This window comes from Ceratotherium simum, chromosome 24 (assembly GCF_057802395.1).
Source record: "Ceratotherium simum simum isolate JZ-2026a chromosome 24, ASM5780239v1, whole genome shotgun sequence".
NCBI lineage: Eukaryota > Metazoa > Chordata > Mammalia > Perissodactyla > Rhinocerotidae > Ceratotherium > Ceratotherium simum.
Window position 1 is genome coordinate 42,390,799 of NC_141923.1, and position 21,286 is coordinate 42,412,084.

General features: G+C 40.7%; 1 protein-coding gene across 1 annotated transcript in view; it reads left to right on the top strand.

The window, feature by feature from the left end:
- Positions 1 to 21,286, top strand: part of CCDC175 (coiled-coil domain containing 175) — a 68,632-nt gene that overhangs the window by 42,667 nt on the left and 4,679 nt on the right. The window contains exons 14-19 of the mRNA XM_087448429.1: positions 4,363 to 4,501; positions 9,854 to 9,933; positions 11,047 to 11,199; positions 14,523 to 14,625; positions 15,515 to 15,558; positions 17,264 to 17,426. Coding sequence (XP_087304555.1) covers positions 4,363 to 4,501; positions 9,854 to 9,933; positions 11,047 to 11,199; positions 14,523 to 14,625; positions 15,515 to 15,558; positions 17,264 to 17,426 — 682 coding nt within the window. The remainder of the gene's footprint in view (positions 1 to 4,362; positions 4,502 to 9,853; positions 9,934 to 11,046; positions 11,200 to 14,522; positions 14,626 to 15,514; positions 15,559 to 17,263; positions 17,427 to 21,286) is intronic.

Here is a 21,286-nt window from a genome sequence, read left to right on the forward strand (position 1 = left end):
TCTAATATGAATAACACAAAAAAAGCAGACACGTCTTCCATACAAAAATACTGCGAGAAAAACAAGTGACGGGGGACGATCCTCTCTAGCAAATGAACACTCAAAAACATGGTGTGGAACAGACGAAAGCTGTGATCAGACATTCCTCCAAGATTAAAAAATAATTTCATAGAATTTCCAAGGAAGGTAGGCAATATGGAATGGCAGGAGCTCAGGGAAGAGATGTCAGGGGGATGGCCAGGAAGAGGAGGAGGTGAAATGGAAACAGGACAACTCCCGGGACAAACAAGGACAGCCAGCACTGCAGTGGCTCGTACAAAACCAGAAGAAGCAGAAGGGCAAGCGTTGGCTTGTAGCATGTCCGGGTGCCCAGTGTCCTTCCAGATGCTGGAAAAAAGAAATTAAAAAAAAACACAAGCAACAGGCAAAGAGCTCTGCCCTTGCAGAGCTTCCATCCTAGTAGGGAGAGATTGAAAATAAACAAGATAAACCAGTAGAACATGTAGTCTATTCAATGGCAATAAATGCTACTGAGAAAGTAAAGCAGGGATGTGGGGTCAGGCGAGTGTATGGGATGCGTCTGTGTGCCATTTTAAATAGGGCAGAAGGGGAAGGGTATAGCCCGGAAGGATGTGAGGAAATATGCCATGTAGATATCTGGAGAGAAGGCAGCTCCAGGTAGAGGGCATGCTGAGCACGAAGGTTCTGGGGCAGGACTGTCCTATCTGAGGAATAACGAGATGGGAGAGAGTGCTGGAGGTGCCAGGGACTCATCTTCAGGGAGCAGATGCAGAGATGGAATTAGGAGTGCAAAGGTTTATGAGGGAGGAATACCTGTGAAAGGACTGGGCAGTGGAAGCCCCAGGCCGTTAAGTGACCTGCAAACTCTCTGGGGAGCTCTGGAGCCAGGACTGTCCATTAGGAGAGTCTTCCCTTGGGCAGAAATGACAACACCCTTGTACCACCTCCTTGCTTAGTCAATGGATTGGGGGCCACCCCTCAAAGGGCCCGATCTTGGCTAGATAGCAAAGCTGACTCTGAAGGAGCCAACCACTGGAGGCTGTCAGCAAACCACACTCCGCCACAGGGCAGTGAGTTCTTTGAAGGGAGATCCAAGAGGGGCACCCCCAGGTCTGCCACACCTTACAGGCTGTTGTGAGTGCTTTGCCTTTTGCTCTGCCTGGGCTGGGAAGCCACCAGAGGGTTCTGAGTGGAGGGCTGAAATAGTCTAACTCTTGTTTAAATAGGATCACTCTAGCTGCTATGTCGAGAATTTAGGAAAGAAATGGTAGATGCAGGAAGACCAATTAGGAAGCTAGAGCAATACTCCAAGTGGTTCAAGCTACTTGAACCAGAATGGTAACTGAGGAGGTGGTGAGAAGTGGTCAGCATCTCAGAGATTTTTTGAGATAGAGCTGACCGACTTGATCAGCATACTTAACAGTAAACCAATGGGGGCAATTGCCTTAGAGTCAGGAATAAGATAAGGACACTATTGAATGTTGCATTCAAGCTTATACAATGCACTTAGACAGGATAAGGCAATTAGAAGTCTAAGACTGCAGACGAGAAGATTGCTGCAGACAGTCCTCCAGCCTGCACTCCACTTGCCAGGCTGTGTGCCCCAGCAGGGCTGTGTCCACCTGTGTCTGATTCACAAAAAGGCTTGGGCCGATGGCAACCTGTGCACTATTGTTATAAAGCAACCACGCCTTTCCCCTTGATAATCACCGTCAATAACCCCGGGCATATTGGAATCCTGTTTCTGCCTTTGGTTCAGTGGCGTGAGGAGCCCGAAACAGAGAGGAAGCAACCTCAGATTTTGGTTTTTGGAAACATTATTGTGCTCATGAGCATGGACTGGTACCAGCATCGGTCTCTCCTTTCCAAGGCTCCAGCTCCAAGGAGTTGCAGCAGAAGCCGGAGTCTGTCCTCGCTGAGCTGTGTATGCGTGCGGCTCAGGACCCCGGGAAGCTGAGGGCGGATCTGCAGGAGCTGAAGCAGCTGCAGCCTGCCTGCTGCGCGACGCCAGCAAGCTGAGCCAGCAGACAGACGACTTGCCTGAGCTGCAGCAGCCCCTGGTACCAAACCCTCTCGCAAAGCACACAACAGGAGCGTGCTTTCCTGTCAGGACAGCGCCGGCAGCCTGAGCCGTGTGCAGGCCGTGGGAGTGGAGCAACGCACGCACGTACCTCCTTGTACCTGAGCTGTTCTTTTTTAGAGATCCTGGTATAGATAATACAGGACGGAGTTTCTTAACACTGCAGTCTGGAGAAATTTACTCCTGATTCTGCTCTGTGATATTTTTAAATTGATGTTTTTATGTGTGTTTTTTCCTTCTATATTTATTCATAAGGATTCTAATGGCAATTTGGGCGGGGACCTATTAGGCCAGCATATCACTGTACTAATTAGGCGTGAGCAAGCTGCTCTCTCAAAGAGATGCCAAAATACAGTGAATATAAGCAAGATGTGTGGTAAAGCGTTAGCAACCCTCTCTCCTCTATTGGGAAATTGACCTTGGCTTAACTTTCTGGCTCCTTCCCCTAGTAACCTGATAAAGGGGGACCATCAGTCATTTTATTGATACCAAACCTCTTAATCTCAAGTTCCTGTGCCCAACGCGCAGTAAACCAATCACTGAGACATGCTTGGAGATGGAGAAAGTTTTATTTGAATTGGCCAAAACAAGAAGGCGGGAGGGTGGGTTCTCTCAAATCCGCCTTCACAAGAGAGGAAAGCAGGGGTTTTATAGAGCTAAGAGGCTTGGCAGGAGGAGTTGTGGAGAAACAAAGGGGTAATCTTTCCCTCCAGAGAAGCCCTTGGGCAATCCGACTTCTGGGCATCATAGTTAGCTGGGTGCTGGTTATCTGGTGATCACAACCTCCCCAAAGGCATTCTCTTTCTTCTGCAAAACAAGCTCACAAATCCTCGACACCCCTGAGTCACCTCTCAGATTAAACAAGAAAATTTATTGAATATCTACAGTAACCTCAGGTAGCTGGCTTCATTATCAGGCAACATTGCTTGTAGAGAACAACCCCTGATTGGTGCACGGCATGTGGACTGGGAGAATAACTGGTGGGAAACCAGAGCATTGGGTTTTCCTGGGTTTGGTGCCACTTTTACCTTGCAGGGACCTGGAAGGTATGCCCAAGAGATGTTGGTTCCTATCTAGACATGGGGCTTCTAAGCGGGAGGCATCACACCCACTCATGTGGGTCTCTCTCTTGCATCTGAGTTATCACTTCTGTGGGGTCAAAGGATACTGGCCTCTGTTGGCTGTGTCGTGAAAGTACCTCCTGCTGGGGAAGCATGCCTGGCATTGCCCTGCTGGCACTCAGGTTTCCTTCAAATTATGTGTGTACAACTTGGATAAAAATAAAAACTAAAAATAAATGTTTTTCAGAGTAAACTGGGTCAAGTTGGCCTATTCAAATCTTGAGAGTCTGAGTATCTAGTTGAGAAGACCCCTTGACGTGGTCATTACAGTAAGAGAGACGTTTATTTCTCTTTCCCAGTCCAGGCCAAAGGGAAGGGGTCCAGGGCTGGAAGGGAGCTCGCTATCCTCAGATGAGGCTGACATCTGTGGGTCCAAGTGGCAGCCAGAGGAAGGAGGGAGCACGTACCCCTTCCTGTTGCAGGGGCAGGACCTGGAGTGGGACATGCCACTTCTGCGCACAAGCTCACTGGTCGTACCCACCTGCAAGGGAAGCTGAGAAGTCACTCTAGCTGGCAGCCATACGCTCAGCTAAAACTCTGGAGTGCTGACATTAAAGGACTGGAGAATGGAGGTTAAATGTCAGCTGGCTGTCTCTGCCATAGTCACCATTTTAAACCCATCCTGACTTTCTAAGCGAGGTCTAACTATTGTTCCCTTTGAAACTAAATAAAACCTGAGTTTGAATAATTAGGCAGGCATGTAGTATTATATTCAATAATTGCTACCCCCTCCCCATTTCTTACTTACATCCATATTTCTTAAAACTTGTGTATATTCTGTTTTCATGTCTGTTTTTTTTTTTTCATGAAATATGATGAACCAAGAAAAATGTTCTCAAATATGTTTTTAGGGTACATATATGGTAGCATTAATGGAATCATAGAGTAGAGCTACAGAACTGAGAGGATCTTTGGAGAGCCAGTTGAATCTAGTCTCCTTACTTTATAGATTGCCAGAGAGACAGTTAGTCAGCTGACAAACAGCTTTTAAGTATCTAGTGTGTGCCGGATACCATTCTGTGCGCCTCAGGATAGGAGGACAGACAGAACTCTCCCCCTCAAAGCACTTACATTTTACTCTAGAGTGTTGGGTAAGTTCTCCAAAATCATACCTCACCATAAGCTTTACTTTCTTTAAAGCAAAGATTTGCTAAGGAAATGCAAAGTAACAAAGTAAAGGAAGATGAACTAGTCGAGTGTCTTCCACAACTTCAGGAGGCGGAAGAAGACTATATGGACAAAAACAGAAAACTGACAGAGCTCAGTGATGTTCTTACAGGTACATATGAAGCACTTAGTAACTGACCTCCAGCCCAGGTAAGGATTTCACTGTTGTCTTCTCACACAGGCAGGTCGTCAGTCACAAGCCAGTGGTGAAGTTCTCCCAACTTTTCCCATCACCTTTCACTCTCAAGTCTCGACTTCTTGCCTCGTCTACCAATTTCCTCTCCTCCACACCACAATCTCACTGTAGCTCTTGTCAAATTTTTTCTTTTCTCTTTTAGAAACTTTTTAAAATTGAGATTTTGTAGCAACCACATTATGTGGTTTCTCTCTGTACTTGGTAAAGCTACCTTTATCTGCCGCCATATGGAGAATTTTTTCTGTTTCTTAACATGACTTTTCAAATTATATCTTGTTTCCGGCTATGGCTTTCACTATTTATCAAGTAGGTACTCCTTAGATTTTTTTCACTAACCTACCCCTGAGGCAGAGAGAGATAAGAGCTTGTCCCAGATCTGGGGTCTTCGTAGAGGATGTGAAATGTGTCTGAAAGGATGCATATTTTGCATTCTGTTACATGGCATAACCATGTCTGTATTTAATATAAAAATAATTATTTTCTCCACAAAAATTGGATGTGGTCATCTAAGCCTGCACCCCAGAGTTCATAGACCCAGAATCATCCCTAGAGATGTGAGACTTGTCTTGCATTTGGGGAGTAGAGGATCATTATCCAAGGAGTCCCTGTTAAACAGGACAACTTCCAGAACTACTTCTTCTAGATGATGGAAGAAGTGCCATGGGAATCGGAAGACCAGGACCAAAAGTTACAGAAAGGACTGGAACGGGAGCAAAAAATGTGCACTGGGCTGGGAATGTGCAGCTGGCAAAGACGAATGTGGGGATAGGAATTAAAATGTCAAAATGGGACAGTCATTTGGAAACCTAATATGTTCAAATGTGAAATAAACAAATATTTAAAAGTGAGTAGTGGTTATTGCCAAGGAAGGTGGATTTTTTTTTTAATTTTTATTTATTTATGTTTTATTGACGTTTTAATAGTTTTTAACATTGTGAAATTTGGGTTGTACATTTTTGTTTGTCAATCACCATATATATGTCTCCCTTCACCCCTTGTGCCCACCCCCTACCCCCACTGCCCCTGGTAACCACAATACAGTTTTCTCTGTCCATGTGTTGGTTTATATTCCACATATGAGTGAGATCATACAGTGTTTGTATTTCTCTTTCTGGCTTATTTCACTTAACATAATACCCTCCAGGTCCATCCATGTTGTTGCAAATGGGACGATTTTGTCTTTTTTTTATGGCTGAGTAGTATTCCATTGTATATATATACCACATTTTCTTGATCCAGTCATCAGTCAAGGGACACTTAGGTTGCTTCCACTTCTTGGCTATAGTGAATAATGCTGCAATGAACATAGGGGTGCATAAGCCTCTTTGGATTGTTGATTTCAGGTTCGTTGGATAGATTCCTAGTAGTGGGATAGCTGGATCATAGGGCATCTCTATTTTTAATTCTTTGAGGAGTCTCCATACTGTTCTCTATAGAGGCTGCACCAGTTTGCATTCCCACCAGCTGTATATGAGGGTTCCTGTTTCTCCACATCCTCTCCAACATTTGTTGTTTTTTGTCTTGGTGATTATAGCCATTCTAACGGGCATGAGGTGATATCTTAGTGTTGTTTTGATTTGCATTTCCCTGATGATTAGTGATGTTGAACATCTTTTCATGTGCCTATTGGCCATCTGTATATCTTCTTTGGAGAAGTGTCTGTTCATTTCCTTTGCCCATTTTTTGATTGGGTTGTTTGCTTTTTTTTGTTGTTCAGTTGTGTGAGTTCTTTATATATTATGGAGATCAACCCCTTGTCAGATGTATGTTTTGCAAATATTCTCTCCCAGCTGGTGGGTTGTCTGTTCATCTTGATTCTGGTTTCGTTTGTCTTGTAGAAGATCTTTAATCTGATAAAGTCCCACTTGTTTATTTTTTCTTTAGTTTCCCTAGTCTGGGTAGGCATGTCATCTGAAAAGATTCCTTTATGACCAATGTCAAATAGTGTGTTGCCTGTATTTTCTTCTATGAGTTTTATAGTTTCAGGTCTCACCTTCAGGTCTTTGATCCGTTTTGAAAGGAAGGTGGATTTTTAAGAATATAAGAATATTTTGAGAATAAGTACCTCGGTAATTGGTCTGTTTCCCATTCCTCGCTTGATTTTCCACTTCTCATCAGGTTTTCATTTGGTCAACTTAGGTTTTCTTGGTCTTTTACCAAGACTCATGATACATATGCACTCCATTCCCAATTTTCTACTTTCCCAACATTTCCTCCTATCCCTTCTTGCACTAGATTGAGGCTGTCAGAAATACTATAAGTATGAAAGTAAGCAATATGTTGCAAGTACTGCTTCTCTTAAGGTAAAGAAAAGAGAAAATACTGAAGAAAGTAGAGAAAAGAGGAGAAGGCAGGAGAAAGGAAGGAAAGGGCCATAAGAGCAATGTGCTTCACAGAGGAGGAAAATATGCTTCACCTGCCAGTGGTGAGACTTACAGAGGAGAGACTATATGGGCTCAGTACACATAAGGAACAATGTGGTGACTTTGATTAAATATGATGGATAAAACATGTGCATCTATCTTTGCTCCCTAATGGAACTTCACAAAAATGTGTGCAAAAGATTTTTTTTAAAGCCATAAACCCACAAGTATAAAGAGACTGGCAGACAAGACATCAGCAGATAATAAATATCAACAGATTTTTGGAAGGTGTAATTGGATAGAGATATTAGCAGTAATAAAAATATCAATAGCAAGTGCCTGCAGAGAAGCACATCATGGAGGCAAGAAGTTCTCTCCACGGGCAGAACCTGGGAAGTCTTGGGCATTGCAGGACCCTGACACTGTGAAGGCTGAGATGAGTCAGGGGGCTGGAGATTGGTTGCAAGTTTTTATAACGAGCAGTTAGAGCTCCAGGTCAAATGCTCTCTTCTGTGCAGCTGAGTGACAGTGCTGGCACAGAAATTGGACCAGAGGGTTCCAAACTGTAGGATATCAGATATGACTGAGGGCAGAAGACAGGCGCTGTACTGAGACCCCCTTCCACTGCCAGCCGGTTGTGTGACTCCTCTGTAATCCCTTCCCCACTCTGAAGAAGAAGATGGTTGGGTTTTTCTCTAAGGAAACTGAACAGTTTCAGAGAAAACCCCCCAGAATCTAACATTTGAGGGTCCCCCAACAAAATAGCTGATCCTTTCCTGATCACTGTACAGTGAAGCCCACCCAGGAACCAGACCTCTTAATGCCTCACTCTTAAATAGGATTAGACATCAAAGATCACCAGATGTCGCAGGAAAAACTCCAACATGAAACTGGAGCAGACAGAAAAACAGAACTTGATGGAAGCATAGACAACACAAAGAACATAAGAATACTTTTAGAGATATATTCTTAGAGTGTATATAGTCTATGTTATTCTATATAGTGTATAAATATTCTCTATTGTCGAGAATATATCTTAAAGGTATGTTCTTGGAGAAATAAAAGAAGATATTGCATTTATGAAAAAAGAACTTGAAAGAACAATCAGAGAAGAAGAAAGAGCTCTTGGAAATGAAAAATATAACAGTTAAAATTTTAAAATTCAATAGAAATATTATAAGAAATCTCTCCAAAAATAGAACAAAAAATAAGGAGATGAGACACAGGATAAAAGTGTAAAAAAATTAGAAGACTATTCTGAGATGTTGAATATCTAACTAACAAGAAGCCCAGAAAAAGAGAACAGAAAAAAAAGGAAAGGATAAAGTTATCAAAGAGATAATACAAAAATTATTCTCAGGATATGAGTTTCCGACTTGAAAGTGCCCATCAGATCCCCAGAACAATATATGAAGGAAAAGACACTAAGCCAGATCACTGTGGAATTTCAGGAGAACAAAGAGAAAGAGAAGATCCTAAAGGCTTCTAGAGAGAAAAAGCAGATCTCACACAAAAGATTAGGAGGCAGAATGGTTTTAGACTTCTTAACCACAATATTATAGTAGAAGTTAGAAGACATTGCCTTCAAAATTCTGAGAGAAAATAATTTGCAACATTAGATACCCATCCAAACTATCGCTCAAATATAAATTTATTTTTTTAATACTTTATTTTTTATTTATTTATTTATTTATTTTTTTTGAGGAATATCAGCCCTGAGCTAACATCCATGCTAATCCTCCTCTTTTTGCTGAGGAAGACTGGCTCTGAGCTAACATCTATTGCCAATCCTCCTCCTTTTTTTCCCCCAAAGCCCCAGTAGATAGTTGTATGTCGTAGTTGCACATCCTGCTAGTTGCTGTATGTGGGACATGGCCTCAGCATGGCCGGAGAAGCGGTGCGTCGGTGCTCGCCCGGGATCTGAACCCAGGCCGCCAGCAGCGGAGCGCGAGCACCCAACCGCTAAGCCATGGGGCCGGCCCCGTCAAGTATAAGTTTAGAATAGAGATATATTTAGATATACAAGATCTCAGAATATCTCATTTACTCTATCTCAGGAAGCTAGCACAAAATTTACTTCAACAAATGGAATAAATCAAGAAGAAGAGGAGGATATGAGATTCAGGAAACAGAAGGTCCAATATAAGAGAGACGCAAAAGGAAGCCCCAGGAGGTCAGCTGTGCAGCAGGCCTAAAGAAAAATGAGTACAGAGGGCAAGGGGTAGGGGTAGGGGGTAGAGAAATGGAACGGATAGATTAATTAGGGTGTTTGATGATGTGGGAAGTAATATTCAGAAAGATTTTACAATTCTGTTATAGATTTTGATATAAATTAATGATATGTACATGGAAAACTAAGCAAATTTTTAAAAAGTGAGGCAATTTTTAACTCCAGGAAAAACAAAAAATTATACAAGAAAGGAAATATAATCATACTACACCATTTGTCTCATCAGTACATAATATTTACATTGTCACAATGATCTAAACAGTTAAAATTTATTTAAACAAAAACCACTACTTGATGGGGAAGTTAGAGGGAAAAAACCTGGAAGTTGTGGGTGGGGGTGGGGGTGTGGGTGTGAGAGTACATGCCATGTCCTCCTTTACTGCATTAGGAAGTAAATAGAAAATGTCTTAAAATGATGAATCAAGAAATAGCCATAAAGCCATTTTTTAAATGGTTTTTTTAAAAGAAAATTAAAGAAGAAAAAGCTAAAATAAGTTAAAAATGGTTGATTCTGGGGAATCAAACACAGGGTGGATGCCCCATTAAACCTGACTGCTGGTTTTTGTTAGAAGCCGTATTGGACTTTTAAAACCAGGCACATGTCTTATTTTGATTAATGTTTTTTTAACTAAAGAACATTGTGGGTAGTCATTTTTTTCTCTCTTTTTTTTATAGCACAAAAGCAGGAGCAGAATTTACTGAATGGTTACATTTCTCAATTGGCAAGGGACTTTTCAAGATACTTGAACAACATGGTAAAGAGTCAATGCTTTCATTCATCTTTCTTTTGTTAGAATACTGGCACCATTGGAGTTTTCAGGAGATCCACATTTATTAAACTTACGCTTTTAATATCAATGTTTTGAAATTTTAATCACAGCATGCATATATATATACACTACATACATATATACGTGTATATGTATATGTGTGTGCACATATATATATATGTATATATGTAGAGAGAGAAAGAGACTCTAGAAGTAACTAACATGTAACTGTGGGAAAATCATTGGGGGGGACCTCAGTTTCCTTATTCATAAGGTAGAGATTGGATTATACTTTCTAAGGTTCTTTTCAGACCGGTTATTCTGGTAAATTCCTATGAAGACAAGGGTAAGTTAGCAGAGATTGCAGGGTTGGGGAGAGAGTGGATGAAATGGGAGCAAGAGACGTTTACTACCTTTTTAAAATTTATAATCAATAGTTAATGAGAAACATATGAATGTGGAATTGGTTAATTAAAAATGGAAACATTCTATTCTTTGAGATGCACTGATATCAAAAGTAACTTTTAACATATGGGTGTAGAGAAACGTGAAAGGAAAAACTACAAGTAAATGTACTATATATGCAATTCTATTTTCTTAATAAGATGCTAGTGCTCTTATACAATGAATAAAGATTGTGTGATTTATAACAGTATAATAACTAAGAACTGAATCGAGAATTCAGTAGAGAAAACAGTCGAGAATTCTGGAAAATCCATAAAGTAATATTCTTCTTCCTTCAAGAAGTATTAAATCCTCCCTGAAAAAGCCTCAACAAATTCCACTCCCCACCTCCCTGTTTTTGCCAGACAATTGTTCATATATCAAAGTATATTCTATTTTGTGAAGTTGTGTCAAAAATTTAGCTTGGGATCCTAATTTTGGATTCATGGGCCCACTTCCCAGAGTCCATGAATAAAGTTCCACGAATCAGCTTTGGATTTTAACATGAAGTTTTTCTAAAGGAAGGTATTCCTAGTCTGTGCTGACGCTCAAGAGTGATTTAGAAGCCCTCTCTGCATGTGGTCCAGGTACTGTGACACACTGATGCCCTGCTCATTGAGCTCTGTGAGGTAATTGTGGGTTTTATGTTTGCAGGATAAAGTGAAGCAAGAATTAAAACAATTACGAGATCAAGAAAGCTGTAAAATCAAAAACCATTTTGAAATTCTAAAGAACTTAGAAAATGAAATCTATGCACATGACCTGAAAGTAGAAGTTTTGCTCCTGGAAAATAAAAGATTAAAAGAAGTAAGTTCAAGAACACTTCACTTTGCACAATGGTTTTGGCTGATTGCCTAGAACTGTAATAGTTATGAGAGAAAAGGAGAGAATAGCTCTTAAACTTTTTACATGTAGCTTAAAGTACATACAGAAAAGTGCCCATATCGTAGGTATACAGATTAATGAACATGCCTGGATAACCAGCACCCCAGATCAAGAAACAGAGCGTTAAAGTATCCAGATATCTGCTATGTCCCTCCCCGTCTCTGACCTCCTGCAAGGGTAACACCATACTGACTTCTAACACTCCAGACTAATTTTTCCTGTTTTTGAACATTATATGTATGGAACGATACAATATGCACTCTTTTGCTCAACCCTATGTTTGCGACGTTCATCCTTGTTGTTGTGTGCAGTTACGGTTTGTTCATTCTTAGCTCTGCATGGTATTCCATTGTATGACTATACTACACCCCACTGTGGATGGGGGTTTAGAGAGTTTCTACCAGGGGCTATTACAAATAGTGTCTCTATGAACATTCTAGTGCATGTTTTTTGGTGAACATATGTACATGTTTCTCTTGGGTATATGTCTCAAGTGGAATCGCAGAGCCATAGGGATGTGTATCGCCCACTTGAGTGCACAGCGCCAGTCTCCCGAAGACGCTGCAATAATTGCCACTCCCAGTGGTAGTATATGAGAGTGCCGGTTGTTACATTCTTACCAAAATTTGGTCTTTTTCAATTTAACCGTTTTGGAGGGTGTGTAGTGGTGTCCCATTGTGGTTTTAATTTGCATTTTCCTGTGAGTAATGCAACACCCATTCATATGTTTTTGGCCGCTTAGACACCCTCTCTGTGAAGTGCCTGTTCAAGTCTTTGCCCATTTTAAAAATTAGGTTATCTATTTCATATTGATTGTAGCTCTTTTTATAGTAAAGGAATTTGTTCATCCAATTCCTAAAATTAAAGTCTCAACTTAATCTCAAAAGATTGTTTTACTTATTTATACTTAAGATTTACTTATTTTAATGTTTTAAAATGTTATGTTTAATAATTAGATATTCATATGCCAATGATCTTTAATGCCCAGAACTGTCGCAACCAAAGGTATATGTTTTTAAAAAGTGTATATATTTCCATACTTCATATTCTATAACAAAACAATAAAAGTTTATATAATGTCCACTAGCTTCAAAGACTTGTGTTAGAGTCTGTCATTCACCAGTGACCCTTTGTGACTTTGGGCAGATGACTTAACTTGTGAGCTTCATTTTTGTCCTCTTAAAATGGGAATAACTCCTATCCCATAGGGTAGATGTGACTTCTTTGTAAACTGAAAGTGCAAAAAAAATGCAATTTTAAAAATATCGTTTTTTTCAGTAAACTGTAATGACCTCAAGGTTAAGCTCTGTATCAACGTATCCCAAGTGTTTTGCACAATGCCTCACATGTAAGACGGATTCAGTGCCATTTGATGCTCAGAATACCTGCTAATGTGGATAACGTATTATGTCCCTTTTATAGATGAGAAAATTGAGTCTCTACATTTTTTTAGAATTTTTAATAGCTAGAAAAATAAAAACAGTCCTATAGCAATAAGACTTTAAGTAAAGGGAAAATCCCTTTACCTGTCTGGGTAATTTTTTTGCGTTGGCTAAATGGCAACAGTTATCCCACTGATATCATGATTTTTTGGAAGAATAAAAATGTCATAAGAGGTACTAATGTACTTTGTAAAGGTAACTGTGCTCCACAGAGCCCAGGTACCATCAATAACCCGCACACGTGCAACACATCTTCCTTCTCCTCACCCTTGAAACAACCTGGTAAGGAATTTTGTCCACATAAAGAAATGCTCCACTAGACTGTCTTCCTATCAAGATGATGTAGATTATTGATTAAACTAATTGGAATTTTTATTGCTGTTTTGGCACTGGGTGAGCAAATGGATGACTGATTATGTGAAAGACTGATTCTGAACGTTCTGGTTTTGGATTCAATGTCCATCTCCTAGCCCCCGGATGACCTTGTGCTGTTATCTTTTTCACTCACCACTCTCTGTTTTGCTGATCATGTCTTTTCATTCAACAAACATTTTAAGCACCCACTGAGTGCCAGGCCCTGGGGAAGGCACAGTGAATACAGAGATGGATAAGACACTGCCCCAAGCCCTTAGGAAGCTCACAGTCCAGCTGAGGAGATGGGCATATAAATGGACAATTACAATTCGGAGTGTGAAGGTTAACAATCTGCCCAGGGCACATAGAGTAACCCAGAGCAAGAGCACCTAACCACACCACGTGAAGAGCTCAGGCACAAGTCTGGCTGAGTGCCATTAGCATAGAGGTAGGATTTACACCTGGGGAGGGATGCGGTGCCTCAGGGACGGTGTGTTGAATGAGAACAGTGAGCTGTGAACAGAGCTCTGGAGAAAGAGGACTTTGAAAGAGTCAACGGTAGAAGAGGAGACCAAAAGGGAGGCTGAGAGAGGGTAGTCAGAGAGTTATGGGAGGCCAGCTGAATTAGGCAAGTCTACAAACAGGAATCCACATTCAAAGAGGGGCGAGAATGATGCCTTGGACTGGGCTTTCACTTTGGTTTATTACACAACCTGCCAACAAGCCATGCAAAGCCTGACACCAGATCAAGGCTGCATGAGTGGACCCTATAACATGTGCTTATAAACAGTTCCAGGTCTCCTCCTCCTGTGGTACTGGACACCATTTCTAAGATTCTTATTGGTAGTTTCTAGTATTTGATTATTTCTCTCTTGAAACTGGACCAGTGTCAAGTTTACATCCCAAAGCCTATACTTTTAGAGTTCCCAGGAGTTGAGAGTTCCTGAGCATTGGATGGTCAGAACAGAAACCATGACTTTAGTACCCAAACCACTGCCACCACCATCACCCAACCCAATGAAACAACCAACTAGAGTGAACAATTCCGTGGGTGTCCTGACTCGATAAACCCTCTCTCTGAGGTCTTAAGCTGAACTCCTCCAGGTGGGCAGCACTGCTCCCTTTTGATGTGGGCTGCACACGCACTTTGCATAAGGAACATTTTTTTTGCGGACACAATGCATTTAGGAGAATACCTTTGATTTCTTTTTGTGGCAAATTATCTTCAAAATGCCGTGTTTATTTGGGTGTCCCCGGCTGAAATGCAGAAAGCAGGATCCTCTGTCACCTTTCCCAGAAGGTGAGCTCGACAAGAGCTCTGCTCCCCATTATCCTCGCACCTAGTTGAGGCAGTGGCACAGAGGAGTAAAGGTTTGCTGAATGACTGCGTGGATAGTTAACCTATCGTAACTAAACTGCTTCAAGCAATCACATGCCTTTAATTTCCAGTATATTGCGTACCTGAAGAACAACACAGAGCAGTATAGAACAGGAGAAGAAGCCCTCACGTCCGCCTCAAGTGACCTGTCGTGGGAACTGATAACTCATCAGAGTAAGTAATGTGTCATGACAAATCTTTACATATAAAAATAAAGTTTTTGTTTTGTTTAAAACAATTTTACTGATTTGCATACAATAAAATGCACCCATCTTAAGCTCGATGAGTTTTGACAAATGTACATCCCACTGTAAGCACTACCACCACAAGCAAGATATAGAACATGGTCATCACTGAAAAATTTCCCTCGTGTCACTTTGTAGTTGATTTCCCAGCCTACCTCCAGTTCCTGGAAACCATTGATGTGCTTTCTGTGACTAGGGATGAGATATAAATCCACAGTGCTCCACCCAGGGCGCCCCTGGGGAGTCACGTAGGCACGCAGTGCAGTGTGACTGACCCTGGCTACTCAAGCATCTGCTCAGATGCTCCGGGGTTTCTCCTTTACGCGGTTGGTATGGTAAATTGCACTGATTTTGAGTGTTAAACCAATTTTCCATTCCTGGGATAAAACCCCCTTGTTCAAAAGCTGTAATTGTTTTTATATTTTGCTGGATTCAGTTTGCTAATCTTTGTACAGATTTCTGTGTCTGTGTATCTGCCTTGATCTGCATGCACTCTGGTCTGGAAAGTGCCCCCGGCAGAAAGCCAATGATTGTAGGACTCCCCTCATTTGTTGCCCTTCTGTCAGGTATCACAGTCCTGGGCTGCCATTCTCCAGTCCCTGAAAACTGGATATTAAAACAAGTACATTTATTTAATATATTTTCTTCCATTTTCTGCTTGTTTACAGTGGGAGAGCAAGTGCAATCCAGTTATTCTGTCATTTTGGAAGTAGAAATTTTTAGATGAAAATAATTTCTGAAAAGCGAATAGCATTTCTTTTATAAAAATGTTCAAATGATTTTCATTAATCTTTGTATTTTAAACATCTTTATTTTAGCACAATATTTGGATTTGTGGACTGAATTTCAGACCACTGTTAAGGTGAGTTTTTTTGTTGCCTCCGTAGGTATCATATTTCTAAAATATATTCACCTACCTAATAAGTGTGTGTGTGTGTGCGCGCGTGTGTGTGTGCACAGTGGTGCATAAGGTGGGCGGTCAGGATTGTGGGGGAGTGATAGAGCTGGTATGACTGTCATATCCTAAAATGTGTCCTTTGTGCTGTGAAAAAACAAAATTCAACTGAGTAAATTTTAAATATCTTATTGGCTTTATTCAACAATTCATGAGTCGGGCAGCATGTAAGCTAGCAGATAGGAAGGAGCTCTGAGGAGCTGTACGAAATGAGAGACTTTTTAGGCAGGAGGGAGCAGGAACAAGGAAGTTATAGGCAAAAAAGCAGGTTGGTTATTGCAAGGTTGCTTTCCTTTAGGGGACAGCAGGGGTCTATCAGGCAGGTGACCTCACTAGTGCTGATCAGACGATTCCTGATTGGCTGGTTTAAGACTTCATTTCTGGGAGAGCCAAAACGGCAATTAGGTTAGTTCTTGGTTTGATGATGTGAAGCTTAGCACAAGTGACTCCATTTTGGCCTGTTGTCCTATTTTTAACAGTGCCAAATGTCACTATGAAACCTAAATCCTTTGGGAAACTGTCTTCCCCCTCTACCACTTCAGTTAAAGTGGAAATGACTTTTTTTTGCAAGCACAAATTGGACACAGATTGTTTTAGGGCAAAGTCAGTCCTGAACTCCATCCACCCTCCATGTTTTACGAGGTGTGCAACATCTCCACGCCTCCCCCATTTAGAGGCAGGTAGGCAGGAGTTTAAATCCTGGCTCTGCCACTTACTAATTATTTCAAGTTTATATATGATCCTGGTTTAACCTTAAAACACTGGACAAGAAAGTGTTAGTAATGCCTTTTTCAGATGAGGCTACTGAGGCTCAGAGAGTGTAAGTGACTTGCCCAAGACCAGACAGTTAATGAATTTATGAGGATTTAAAACTCGCATTCAGCCTGATTCCAGAGTTCTTTCTCTTAAGCTTTAAGCCATGCTGAATCTCCTCTGCTGCTCTCTCTCCTCTCCTATGCTGCTAAGAAGGTGAGTTGGCTTTTTATGCCACCACCACCATCTTACCCAGTTAAAAATTTGAGTTCACTCATAGATACAGAGAACAGATTGCAAGAGGCAGGGGGTGGGGGGTAGGTGAAATGGGTGAAGGGGGTCAAAAGGTACAAACTTCCAACTATAAAATAAACAAGTCCTGGGGATGTAATGTACAGTGTGGTGACTATAGTTAATAATACTGTATAGTATGTTTAAAAGTTGCTGTGAGAGTAGATCTTAAAAGTTCTCATCACAGGAAAACAAATTTGTACCTGTGTAATGATGGATATTAACTAGACTTGTGATCATTTTGCAATATATACAAATATCAAATCATTATGTTTTATACCTGAAATTAAGGTTATATGTCAATTATATCTCAATTGAAAAAATATATTAGCCATTGGAAAAAAATTTGAGTTCAATGAGCATTCCATTAAATCTTCTCACTTGGTAATTCATTTTTCTGAGATCTTTGACAGAATTTCATGAATTTTCTGTGTACATACACTTACGCATGACCAATACCAATTCTGCGTATATATTTTTGTCTTGGACATGATTCACTCAGACAGAATTTTTTTTTTTATTTTGTTGCCATTTATATTCACACACCCCAAAATGCTATTTTTTTAAGGAATTGGTGGACAGTGGTGATGAGACCTTGCAAGAAATAAAAAATCTAATACACAAGCTGTATGAAAGAGACGACAAAATGGAGTGTATTAGTACTTGGTTACAAGGGAACCTTGAAGAGCTGCATTCTCTTAGGGAGCAGGAATCACAGGTGGACCTTCCTCGTAAGTAACGTCTCAAGATCTTTGGGTAACAAACAACTTCTTGCTATGTTACTGAAGCTGGTGACATCAAAAAAAAAAAAAAGTGCCAACCAGATAACTTAGTTATCCCCAATAATGCATCCCCAATAATGTCTCAAACATTCAGTTGAATGTTGATTCTCATTTGTGAGGTTGAATATGCTAGTGGAGCAGCGTTGGACAGTCTACCTTCCATCTAAGTGAATTTTCTACATAACTGAATCTTAACTTCTTTCTGATTTTTTTTAACTCTTAATTTTAAACATTTTCCAAAAAAGTCTTTTAAACTCTTTTATACACTTCCTTGTTTTCTTAAGCAGAAGATATTAAACATTTTATTTTTTCTTCTTGAACTGAGGTTAGTGTTAAAACCAGCAACTCTTGTCTTCTCTGAAAATCGAGTGATGGCTTCTGGGGCTTCTGAGATGTTAACACACCCTATATAACATGACTGCCTCATGAGCAAGCAGCAGCTTCACGCTCGATCCCCCCGTGATGTCAGGATAGACACGAGGGCCACAGAACAGTCCACATTAGGGCCACAGGGAGAGATGCAGGTGAAGCCTTGCACAGGGACAGCCCAGAGGGCCCAGCGGTGGAATCCCTTGGGAAGGGGGCATGGTGGAGGTGGAGGGGGCTGGGGAGGAGGGAGGAGAATAGAGTGTAGGGGAGAGATGGAGTGGCGAAATCAAGATAATACCATCTGGCAAGTGTACGGATCTGTCAGAGGGTATTAAGAGCACTTAATTTAAAGAGCACCATTATTAGATGAGCAATCTTAAAAGTGGGTTATAGGAAGTAAAATGAGATAAAATAAAAGTAAAATGAGAGAAAGTAAGATTAAAAACATTCCAATATTTGGTAAAACCAATGTTCTGAGGGTATTGCTCAACAGAAGAAATGATGTTTTGGTGGCCAGTGAAGCACGCTGTGGGTAAACAACAGCTGAAAAGCTGTCTGGGCAGTCCTGCTGGAGCCGGCGACACTCATTACGTGTAGGTGCCGCGTGGGTGGGTCCCTGCTGGGCCTTGCTCGGCTTCGCGTCTTCTTTGCTAGGCTAGGCCATTCCCAGCAGCTGTGGGTCTAGAACACTGTTAAGAGCTAACTCATCTCTAAATGTCAATTGTACTATTTTCACATGAACGAATCTTCCATTTTCGTCTGAAACCTGAGGGAATCTTTGTGTTGTAACAAATTTAAATAGACTATATTGGAAAGCTAGGCCCTCTAGGTAACAATATCATATTCCCTTTTTCATGTATTTTGAGGACTGTCTCATTGATGACCTATGGAAAGTAGAGAAGTGCAGTGTGGAAATAAAGGAAGACCACCCAATGAGAACAAGCAGAGACGTGGAGCTGGGTATAGCCACGGGGTCAGAGTCACCATCACTTGCTTTTGGCAGAAATGCGAAGTCAGGCAGTCGAGTGGGAAAGGTTGATTGTGAAGGAAAAGGGAGGCTGTGCTCTGAGTGGAGGCTGTTGGCGTAGGAAGCTGGTGGCAGGCTAATTAGAAGCAAGACATCCTGTGTGATCGATTAGTGAGCATATTTGGCCTCCTCTGGTCGGTCCTGAGTTAGAAGAAGGGTCAAAAAGTAAGAAAAATGCAGTCATTGACATACTTATGACTGTTCTGGGCCAATTACAGAGGTTCTGGGTCAGAGTTTTGTTGTCATATATGGTCTGGCCGTTGTCAGTTTGTCTATTCAGTCTCTCAAAAGGGTTTCGATTTTTACTTCCATTTTCAATTCAAAGTATCGTATTCATAATAGAGTAATAGTTGCTTTGAATGAAAACAAACCCAAATAAAAATAAATAATAGGACAATCCACTATGTGCCATTCATTTTTATTCCATCCAAATGGTATAGTCATTTAATTAAAATTTAAGTTCATTGGATAGGCAATCAGTAATATAAGTAAATATATATGACTCTTAATTAAAGTGCACTTATTCTAGATCACTGAAACAAGTTCCAGTTAATATTTATTATGAAATATTGCAAGTATAAAAAGTATTAAAAAATCCCACAGACAACACACACACACACACACCCCTCTGTTTACCAGGATTTTCGGATTATCTGGTCTACTCCTTTTTCCAGAAACCAAAGTTAATGAGTCAGTTGAAAATATTTATCATCAGTAACAATTGTGCTTTAAGCAGGACTTCCTGCATTACACCCTCTCACCCCATTGGCCTCTGCCTAGAATACTCTTCCCTTGACATTGAAGCTGGTCACAGTGCTCAGATCTAGACTGGCAATGTTACCTCCTCAGAGACACCTCACAAGAACCTCCAATCTACATTATTCTCAATCATAGCACACTATGTATTTCTTTATTTCTTATGAGTACTTATTACAATCAGCAGTTATCTGTTTTCTGTTGGCTTGTGTTTTGTCTGTCCTAATAGATCATGAGCTCCCTGAAGGCCTGGACGATTTTGTTTGTGCACCGTTTAGCTCCAGTGTGTAGCACAGTGCCTCACATAATAGGTGCTCAATAAATACTAGTAAAATGAGACAAAAAATGTTTACTTTTCAGACTTTCCCATCTGGACAAGTAGCGGGGTGGCTGGATCTACAGTCCAGCCCCAGGGCTCAGTTCTCGCAGATGCCCTCCGTGCTGTCTCCTGACCACAGTGGAGCACTCTCCTACTTTTCCAGCTGTAGTTCAAGGCTCTCATGTAGACTCTGGATCATAGATTCTGGATTCTAGAGCAATCAAGGATCTCCAAAGTAGAGTGTGATGATCAATCCACACACAGGAAGCAAATATTAAAAGTTCTGTTTGTATTCAATATTTTGTTATGTTTTAAAATTTCTATTTTTGTCTGTGTTAATATTGTACATATAATATCATAATATATTTATATATACAAATTTACAATGTATAGATGATTGGGACACATGATATATGTGAAGGGTCCTAGATCTCCCACGATCACAGTTTCTGGTCAAGCTGTCATTAATATAACCAAACCTGGGACCTTAAAGAAAGACTGATGAGAACTATAGAGAAATTGAAGCTTGGAGCCTTTTAGTTTTGAGCTCCTCCCCATATTCTCAGTTGCTGCCCATTTTCCCAGATGTTAAGAAGGTTGTGAAGATTCCTGGGCAGGTCTGTTGTCTACAGCGGGGTCAATAAACTACAGTGTGGGCACCAAACCCTCCCCCTCCTGTTCTTGTAGGCCCGGAGCTAAGAACGGTTTTTATATTTTTAAATGGTTGGAAAAAATCAAATGGATCATATTTCATGACACCAGAAAATTATATGAAATTCAAATTTCTATAGCCACAGAGAAAGTTTTATTGACACATAGCCGTGCTCATTCGTTCACACATATGGCTGCTTTTCTGCTGCAATGGCAGAGCAGCTGTGACAGAGACCATGTGACTCGCCAAGACTAAAATATCTTCTATCTAGATTTTACAGAAAAGGTTTGCCAACCCCTGAACTAGTGTCTATGCTGAAATCGTATTCTCCTTTGGTCCCTCAGAGAGTGGGCAAGCTTTCTGGGCAACATGGCAGAGCCCAAGGATCACGTGGGCTGAGACAAATAAGAGGATAAGAGGCAACTTTTGTTCTGGGCCACACACGATGAACACTCTGTCACCCAATGACCAATCTGGGGAAAATAAAAATGTTCTCCTTTTGTCATTGAAAATGAAAAGAATGTCACTTAACTTTGTAAGAAAAAATATATATTCCTACTGAAAATATTCTCAGTCAATAGATTATTGATTGGAAGAATTTCAATTAAAAAATCAGTACTAACTCAACAACAAAAAAACAACCTGATCAAAAAATGGACAGAGGATATGAACAGACATTTTTCCAA